General features: G+C 35.0%; 1 protein-coding gene across 1 annotated transcript in view; it reads right to left on the bottom strand.

Moving 5' to 3' along the window:
- Positions 1-2,841: 2,841 nt before the first annotated feature.
- LOC132032038 (uncharacterized) overlaps positions 2,842-9,876 on the bottom strand; it is a 9,739-nt gene continuing 2,704 nt past the window's right edge. The window contains exons 4-5 of the mRNA XM_059421859.1: positions 3,058-3,219; positions 2,842-2,988 (exon numbers count right to left, since the gene is read on the bottom strand). Of these exons, the coding sequence (XP_059277842.1) occupies positions 2,842-2,988; positions 3,058-3,219 (309 nt within the window). The remainder of the gene's footprint in view (positions 2,989-3,057; positions 3,220-9,876) is intronic.

The following is a 9,876-nucleotide window of genomic DNA, read 5'->3' as shown; positions in this document are numbered from 1 at the left end:
CTCGGGCATAAAATAAAAAAATAATTTCGCAAAGCGGCAGATCGGGGAGTGTATGCGGATCCGGCAAAGATACAATCTTTAAGAAAAAGTTAAAGTTATGCCGGATCCGGCATAACTAAATGTCTGCCCCTCAAGACAAAGTCTGCCTCCTCGTGACTTTTTAGTTAAACATAACTAAAAGTAACGGAGGGCATACAAAATTTAAACTTTGCCTTATAAGGCAAACATTTTTTTTTTTTGGTTGAAAGTCTATTTTATTCCATCCAAAAAACTTTTACAGCATAATACTTTTCCATGTAACTTTGGTTTATATGCTTGAAAAAATACATATATATGCTTGAGGCAAAGTTTGCCCATAAGGCATAAGTATGCCCCCATCGGCATAAGTTTGGTAAATCCTTAACAAGTTTATGCCGATGGGGCATACTTTTAAAGGAAACTTTTATGCCGGTGCATAAACTTGTGAAGGAATTATCAAAGTTATGCGGATCCGGCATAAACTTGTGTAAGTGAAAGCCTATATTTATAATGTCTTTTGCAATAAATTCCCCACTACTTAACCCCCAACCACCTTAGCTGTTTTTGACCACCTTTAAATCCGGTCAAAAGCTTGACCACATTTGGTTTGCAACATTAATTTTGTTCAAAATGCTTGACCAGATTTGGTGAGCAACATTAATGCAGTTCAAATGCATGACCAACAGATTTCACTTGGTCCATAAACTGCAGTTTGAAAAAGCAATTTCGCACCAACATAGGTTGCACATTCCGGACATTAAACATGTGCACCAACAATTTCAAATAGAAACGGACATTCCGGACCGGACATTAAACATGTGCATGATGTTACCGCCGAAAGAGACAGACTTAATAATAGAAACGAGACCTCGCTATATATAAACACTTGCACCAATATAAGTTTGTACAAAAGTAGTGCATCACATTCATGATGATACGCATTCATTCGAAGTGCAGTAGCATAATGTCACAAAACAAGCATCTAAGCCACGACTACTTTAGTTTGTTTATGAACGCAAAAACTAACAACTACATTAACTTGTTCTACCAACTACCAACATATTAACACTACTTTCATGGATCCTTTGTCTAAGGCGAGTTCTGGGTTCGTCACTTTTTTCCTTTTATTTACCCTCATCTCTTCAGTTCGGCTTGATGTCATTCTTTCGCTTTGCCCTTCCACCTCACTCCGGTCCTTGCTTTGTGACCAAAGTCCCGGTAACATCGGTCGACCTTATATGCTTTCTTGGAGCAGCAGATCAATTATCCTACTACTTGGCAAGCCATCTTGTAGACAAAGCAAAACAATTGTTTATAGTTAGTAAACTCACTTTGCAACAAATATACCCAATCCAACAAATATTTCAGCTCTTACATTGTATGTTGTAAATCCATTTTCTGCGACAAATATACCCATTCCAACAGTCCTAGGCCTTTTGTAAGGGGTAGTTCTTCCTCTTTCATTATCAACAGTTGTTACACTAGAAGCTTGAGAGGTTTTTCTTGGTCTTCCCCTCCTCACATTGGGCGAGAAGCGAGCGGGTTGATCGGGTGCATTGGGGCAACGGGTGCGGCACTAGAAGCTTCGAGGTTTTTCTTGGTCTTCCCTCCTCACGTTAGGCGAGAAGCGACGGGTTGATCGTGTGCATAACTTGTTGCATTTTCAAACCATTTAGCACTAATGGTTGTCCTCCTTGTTCCCATACCTCTTGTTGGTGCTTGAGAAGTACTCTTTGGCCTTGCACTTGCTGTTGGTGGTGCTTGAGAAGTACTCCTTGGCCTTGCACTTGCTCTTGCTGGTGCATCAGAAGTTAATGGATTTTTCCTTGGCCTTCCCCTAGCTTTTGGCCGGTGCTTCGTGAAGTTGGAGTTGTCTTTCTTGGCCTTCCCCTAGCTCTTGCAGTGTAGCACTTGATTCAGCAAAGCTTGGCTGAGATGCTGCAGCAACATCTGGTCCATGACCATAGCTTGTTCTACCAGAATCCTACCAAAAACAGTAGTGTCAAATCAAAACCATTACTCCAAAGAGTATAAAAAACAGAGTTTACTTTAAAAGCTCATACCTTCAAAGGATAGCCTCTTTTGTTATGGTTTTTACCATGAAAAATGCTGCAAGTCATGTCAACTCCTTTTCTTGACAACTTACCATATCTTTTGACTCGGTGGCTTCTCTTCTCCCGACCTTCTTTTGATGCCGGCATAGGCTTTACAACCGGTGGTGCAACATAAGGGGTTATTGGACTCGAAGGCCACATTTCATATTGGTGTTGGTTGAAGAAAATGACAATAAGTCCTCAAGTAGTCTCTCATCAGCGCCTATCAACAAACTCAATGGGTTCATACTTCTTATATAATATGGCGACGGGGCATGTTGACATGGTATTCCTTGAGCATCCAGGCCCTACAACTGCAAGTTCTATTTCTCAAATCAACAGTATGTTGATATGGCCCATCACTAATTTCAAACCCTCTCTCACCATTGAAATCAATATTACATTCCATTGACTTCTTTATGTTGATTTCTAGTACCCTTTGCCATTGGAGATATATTAGTTAACCATGTTTTTGGAAATTGACTCAATCGACCTATTCTAGTCATTACCTTAACTCTAATCTCTTCAAGCATAGTGATAATGGTTTTATGCCTTGGTCCTAAAATCCGGGCATTGAAGCTCTCGGACATATTATTGTCCACACTATCACACTTAATGTCGGTCTAAAGTACGTTTTACACCAAGTTTCGGGTGGGTAGTACGGTAAATCGCAACAATATCCTTACCATCCTTGGCGTACCAAGTCGTTTCATTTTGTCCGCATTTATCTTCATCTCTCCTTCAAAGGTGCTTTTTGCACACTTAATTGGTTCCTTCTTTGAAGACCTCTCCATTCTTTTGACCGATTGGGGATATGTCTTGCACACATCCCGTGCTCCACCGGTGGTAACAATTCTTTCATAGCTGATTGAAGCCCCTACAATTTTGAGAAACAATTATATATGAATGGACGAAACTAAATGAAAAAAAAAAGTGATTGTCATACCTTTTGCATGTCGATATCACAAGCAGTAGTTCTGCCATCTCCCATTCCCAAATCGCCTATCAACAATTTCAAAAACCATGTCCAAGTGTTCTTATTCTCATATTCCACTATAGCCCAAGCAATAGGCAACGTTTGATTATTAGCATCTTTAGCAACAGCAGCCTAATAATCGTCCTTTGGTTATTCCCTTTAAGAAACAACCATCCAAACCAATACATTTCCTATGACCACCTAAAAAGCATTTTTTCAAAGCATCAAAGCAAATATAAAAACTTTCAAACACCAACCTACCACTTTCACCGAAGAGTCATCAACCTTAACAACACAAGTACTCCGGATTAGTCCTCAACATTTCATCCCTATAGTCAAATATTCTTCCAAACTCTAACACATGATCACCCATGATTTCTTGGAGTACTTTAGCTCTAGCTCTCATGGTGGTTTTTCCAACATGTATATTAAGTTCTTCCCTAATCAACCGGCTGAAACTTGAAAATCCTAATGTTTGGCTGTTCTGTAATTCTATTCTTGTAATGTTTAGACAAGAACTTAGCATTGCACATGTAATTTCTAGTAGTCTTGACACACCTATGTTTAGGATTGTAGGTTTTGATCATGAAATCATTAGTCTTCTTGTCAAGACTTGCATATAGCAGACCAAAAACCATCCCTACACCTCACCCTAACCTTTTTGGGCTCATTGACAAATTTCTCTAAGCGCACACCCCTTTGAAGTGCATATTTTGTAACAAAGATCCCTAAACTCATTCACATCCTCAAAAACCATCCCCAACTCCCACATCACTTTTTCAATAGCTTTGTCAAAAATTATCCTTCTCTAGCCCTCCTAGACCCCGACTCATCATCCGTATCCGATTCAACACTATATGCATCAGAACCGACATACACCGGCTCATCAAAGCAACCTTACCTTTCAAGCTTGTATCGAGCGGTAGCGGTTTCAAAGCCGTATCCGGACCAACTTCACCAACAGGAATTTCTCCGGGGTCATTTGGTATCCTTTCTCTTCTTTTCCTCTCGATACGACCTCCTTTCGGCCACTCAAATTTATGCACTCTTCATGAACATCATCACTTTCATGTTCAGCATCATGTTCATTAAAGAGTTCGGCTTGGTCGAGAACTATCATCGTGGACCGTCGATTCAAGAATAGGAAATTCACTACTTAATGGGTCTTCGAAGCGCAGCTTTCACCGCCTACGGTTCAAAAATTACCGCCGTTAGCTTTCGAGCCGCCGGTTCTTTATTAAAAGCAAACCCATCCCCTTCTTGGATACCCCCATCCCTTTCTTTATTAAAACAACCAAAGATTCCTATTGGGGCTAGTGTATTCCAACAAAGCAATGGGACCATCTACATTATCTAAATTATCAACCATGTGAGACAGATTTCAATAGTATCCCCATTTTCAAAACTTTGTGAAATTTCGAAAATGTCCCTATCGTTGGATTTCTACAACACTATCACTATTAGGTATCCTAACACAAAATGAACAACTTGTAGTATACCCTAGTTCTTTAATATAATCCCTTAGTTCAAAAAAGGACAACCTATGCACATCAATATCCAAAAACTCTGTTATTTGTCCACCCTCATACTTTGGTTGCCCACTACTAACATCCAAAACCCCACCATGATACCATCTCAATGTTACTAATACAAACCCACTCATACACCGAAATTACAATTCGGTAATAGTACAAACAATCGGTACCACACATATACAATAACAATAGATGGTCAACAACAATCACAACCCCACACACACATCAAATAACAACAATTAAATTCGGACTTCGACAATACAAGGCCAAACAGTGTATAAAATCACATTTTGGGGTGAAAATAAATTGGACGCAATTACAACAGTAATACTACACGACATAAGATTACACATCTCTTAACCCCAAATAACCCCAATTTAAACTAGGAAAAACCCATAATTTTTTAACAAACCCTAGAAATTCATACGACAATTCCATAAATCCTATATAATATGGAAAAAAATAAACTTTATGCGTACAAATACTGACAAAGAACAAGACTAACCTGGTATTTTTTCGGTTCACTAAAAGCTTGAAGATCAATCGACGATTTCGGGTCAAAATCCACCGCGATGTTACCACCTAAAGTTAGTTTAACTATGATTCACCCGATTTGCGCTTAAAATGGTATTTGAGTGATTAATATGGCGAAATCGAGTGGAAGGTGAGAGAGAATTTTGGATTTCAAATTTTGGAAACCAAAATAATGAAAATGACCCGTCCGATTTTAATTTTATGAGCGCGTGCATACACTCAAACGAGTTTGAGTGACTTTGTCCGATTGAAAGCGAAAATAATACACAAAAAATAAGTCCAGTGGGGGTCATAGGACCCCCGCAAAGTTGAGGTGTGTTATGGCAATTTTGGCCATAGTTTGAGTGTGTTTTGAATACTTTTCCCAAAATTAAATATTCGAATAGCTATATATATTGCACCTGAGATGAAAACAACCTAAAAATATTTATTTTATGTAGCTTATCTTTTAGAACTTAGAACCACGTCAGTCTTTACTCTTATCATCCAAAACAATATTTTCTCCAAACTCACCTAAATAAGAAAATTTACAATATTATTACTAAAATGACATGAGAATTCAAATAGTAAGGTGACAGAAGTTGAGAAAGATTAGGGGGTTTATAAAAAAAAAATATATTTATGTCAAAGATAAACTATTAAAATGTTGGAATTGAGAAAGCTAAGGAGCAACAGAAATGCGAATGTCCAACTGTTGTTGTCATGTTTGGTTTATATATACAAAGATTAAGCATTTCACCTTGAATGAATACCACATTCAATATAATTAAATCATAAGAAGTGGAGTGGGAAAAGAGTGTATCGTGTAAGAGTAATTAAGGGAATAATTAAGAAAGTGGCTATTGGACTTGCCAGTAACGTAATAGGAGTAATAGTACGTGCACATTTACACAAAATAATAATAGGCATTAATCATAGGAAGGAGGAGATAACTGAAGGAGAATTAGATGCGGGACTTTAATTTGAGTTTTTCACCGTAATTAAGAAATTTAAAGAATTGCTTCTTTAGTTTTTTGAGATAGCATATTTACAAATATATATAATTAAGAGAGTTAAATGAGTGATTTTTGAGATTTTTTTATCATAGCACATAAATGTGAAAAATCTAGAGAAAACCCCAGAAAAAGGAGAAAAAAGATAATTGTGTTCTAGGCCATAGAGAGGTCTTGGCGTGGTTTACATCAAATTTTATATTATATATAGATTTGTTGTTTTGATAAAAATATTTATAGTTTTAATTTTCAAAATATTGGCACGGGCCATTCTCACCTAGTACATATAATAATGGATGAAGATTTTGGCATGCAATTTCGAAGGCAAGCTTATAGCTAGGCGATAAACACAAACATAGCAAGAATAATACGTACCTTAGAGCATTATCAAAGGATAATTACAAATTCACACATCCTACGAGTAGGTATTTCAGCATTTTGTTGTAACGTAATGTATGGCCTTACATAAATTGTTAGAAAATAACGTTATTTTGAAGTAAGAGGTAGGCAAAACTTTTTTTTATTTCTTCAAATCTTACCAACATAATTCTAAATACCTATATAATTTTGATTTTGTTGAGAAATATCAAGATATCATGAATATGGTTATTAACATTGTAGAGGTTATGAGAATAAAAAAGATAAAGATAAAAAATTCATTCCTCTAAAAGTTATTAATGCAAATAGACATCCCCACATAATTATTTCATAACACATCCTCAATATTAACATCGAATCATGAAATCAATTTACCATAAGATAACTAGTGTGTGAGAGTATATATGTATATAAATTAATCATGATTAGTAAAAGAGATAATGGTGAAAAACGCACTTTAATTTTTTCGCGAGCTTCACACCCAATTATCAATTTTTCTCTTTTTCTACATAAACTAGCACCATGTATATATTAAAACACATCTACTTGATAGTCCAGGTAGGAGAAGGGAACATGGTAGTTGGAATGTGAAATTCGTAAAAAAATCCGTCTATTTTCACTTGTCATGCATTGACTTGACATGCCTATTAAAGAGTCAAAAATAGAGTGACATTTTTGCTATATCACTCTCTGAATATAATGAATGCAATGTTTTGGGATATTGATAAGTGATTATAGTAAATAATAAGGGTACATTAGGAACTACAGTAAATGTTAATATCTGTCTTGTTTTTCTAAACCGGATAAATAAAAATGAACATTTATTTTTAGTATAAAAGACAAATAAAAATGAACGTAGGGAGTAGTTGAGTTCACTTTTGACCATTAACTCTTAATACTCCCTCCGTTCACTTTTACTTGCACTTTTGACTTTACATGCTTTTTAAGAATTAATAAATGAAGTATGTATTTTACTATAATACTTATATTAGTTGATGTATAGTCTAATTGAACGTGAAGAATAATTTAGAAATAAGTAATTAATGTTAAGGATAATAAAAGAAAAAAATTATTTTTCTTTGATATGATTAAGTAGACAAGTAAAAAGTAAAAATTTATTTTGAGTACAAAATTATACGTAAAAGTAAATTTAAAACATTTCATTGGTTCAGTGAAAGTTTTTTTTCCTTGAAAATGAAAAGACCGCCTCTTTCATTTCCCAAAAAAGAACTGTTCATTTCACCTAATGAAGCACCTTTCCTCTTTCTCGTACAAGATAGTGAGTAGTTCTTTTTACTGTAATTGTTTCATTTTCTTTAAAAAAGATTAGAGACTAACTTTGACTACTCATAGAAAAAGAAAAAAGTTTTAGATAAGTCCTTTGATTATATTTTTTGTTTGACATTGACAGTGCTAGTAGCTTTTTACTTGTACGGACACATTGTGCTAAGGTTGATTTTTCTTTCTTTTGTTTTGTTTTTTCCTTCATGACGAAGAAATCCATCCTTGCTTTTCCTTTAAGTAGTCTTTGGGCACAATATACACTAGCATCTTATTACAAAATTTTCATGTTTTCTTGCATGCAACAGTTTGGACAGTGACATTTTTATATGTGTTTTAGGAAAATAGCAGATTTATTTTGGGTGATCAGACTATGGAAAGACGTTCTAATTCTAGGAAAAAGAGAGAAGGGCCTAAAGATAACTTCATTGATTTGGTCTTCTCCTGGTCTATCGATGATATTCTTGATGACACTCTATATCAAAATCAGGTACTTTTTGGCTACTTACGCAACCAAAAAATCTCTATTTTCTCACCGATTTCGTCTTTGAGTAATGTTCAGCGGAAATATCCACTGAATGTCGGTGGGGAAAATCAAAATAATAGTATTTTCAGCATTTCAAGGGGAATATGATTCCCCCAGTGCGTTTTCTCAGTGAGCTGCTTCAGTGAAAATAAAGTAGGAAAATTATGTTTTATAGCACATATTTTCAACTGAATGTCAGTAGGAAAAACTTTTGTTTGTAGTCGCAGTAGTGTTCGGAACACATTTTTCCCCTGTGATTTTTTGATCTTTAAATAGTTTTTTTGTCACATCTACTGTTGACTATTTTGTTTCTACTTTTATAGATGATTTTTGTTTAAAATCCGTTTAGTTTAAAAAACAGGTTTTCAACATTTTAAAAAATAATTAATTTTTCCAAATTTTTATAAAATTCAGTTTTTTCACATTTTGACAAGAAAAACTCTTTTTTCAATTTTTTTTAATAATCCAGATTTTATTTGAAAAATAAAAGTGTCCTAAGAAAATGAAATCATGAAAATCAAGATTTTTTAAGACATTTTAAAAAAATAATCAAGTTTTCCATATTTTAAAAAAAATCCATTTTTTCATATTTTAAAAAAATCCATGTTTTCACTTTTTTTTCATAAAAAAGACAGGTTTAAAAAAAAAATCAAATTTTCAGATCATTTAAATATCCATTTTTCATCGTTTTTTGAAGAAAATTAAGTTTTTCATTTTTTTAAAAAAATTGACAGGTAAGCAAATTTTTTTTTTTTAGAAAAGAAAGCAAATAAATATACATGTGGCAAGGAGAGCGTATGTCACTCTCATATGTGAGAGTGGACATCAACGTTTAGGGGTTAATTTTTACGTTTTAAATTTTTTTAGGGGTAATAGGACCTATGAAAAGGTAAGGTATGTCGTAAGACTTCGGGTATTATGAGGGGGTAATGATGCCTTATCCTAAAAGGTGGGATTGATAACCTGGTGATGATTCCAGCATTATAATCCTACGATAACCTGATTTTGAGCCAAACAACCATTGAAGTTTCCTTTACCTCTTTGAAAGATTAGATTGCTTTGGAACTTTAAAGAGAAGATGACTTCTTTACCCCCATATAAATGGTGTATTAAGAAGATATTATTGTTACCAACTTGTAAATGGAATGCATGGTTTCCAAAATGCCAAAATAAGTTTCTTGTTTCACATTCACTTGTCTCTTTTAATATAAAATTTCCTGTTGTGTAGGTGGAGAAGATTCCAGAATCATTTGAATCAGTGGACCATTACCTGGGATCATTTTCCTTCCCTTTACTGGAAGAAACACGAGCAGATATCGCAGCTTCTTTGAAAGTCATAAACAAAGCACCCTTCGGTGAATTGATCTCGTTCAATGAAGTCAAACCATATGGAGAACTTCTTTTCTATGCTAATGTTGATTATTGGAGGAATCTATTTGGTGATGGTAGGGAGCCTTATCGAACATTGCCTGGGGATATTGTCATTATCTCAGATGCTAAACCTGAAACCGCTGCCGACCTACAGCGAGCGGGATGGAATTGG

This window comes from Lycium ferocissimum, chromosome 9, assembly GCF_029784015.1.
Source record: "Lycium ferocissimum isolate CSIRO_LF1 chromosome 9, AGI_CSIRO_Lferr_CH_V1, whole genome shotgun sequence".
Classification (NCBI taxonomy): domain Eukaryota; kingdom Viridiplantae; phylum Streptophyta; class Magnoliopsida; order Solanales; family Solanaceae; genus Lycium; species Lycium ferocissimum.
The sequence above is the reverse complement of the archived record's forward strand: the minus strand, read 5'-3'. Positions and strand labels throughout refer to the sequence as shown.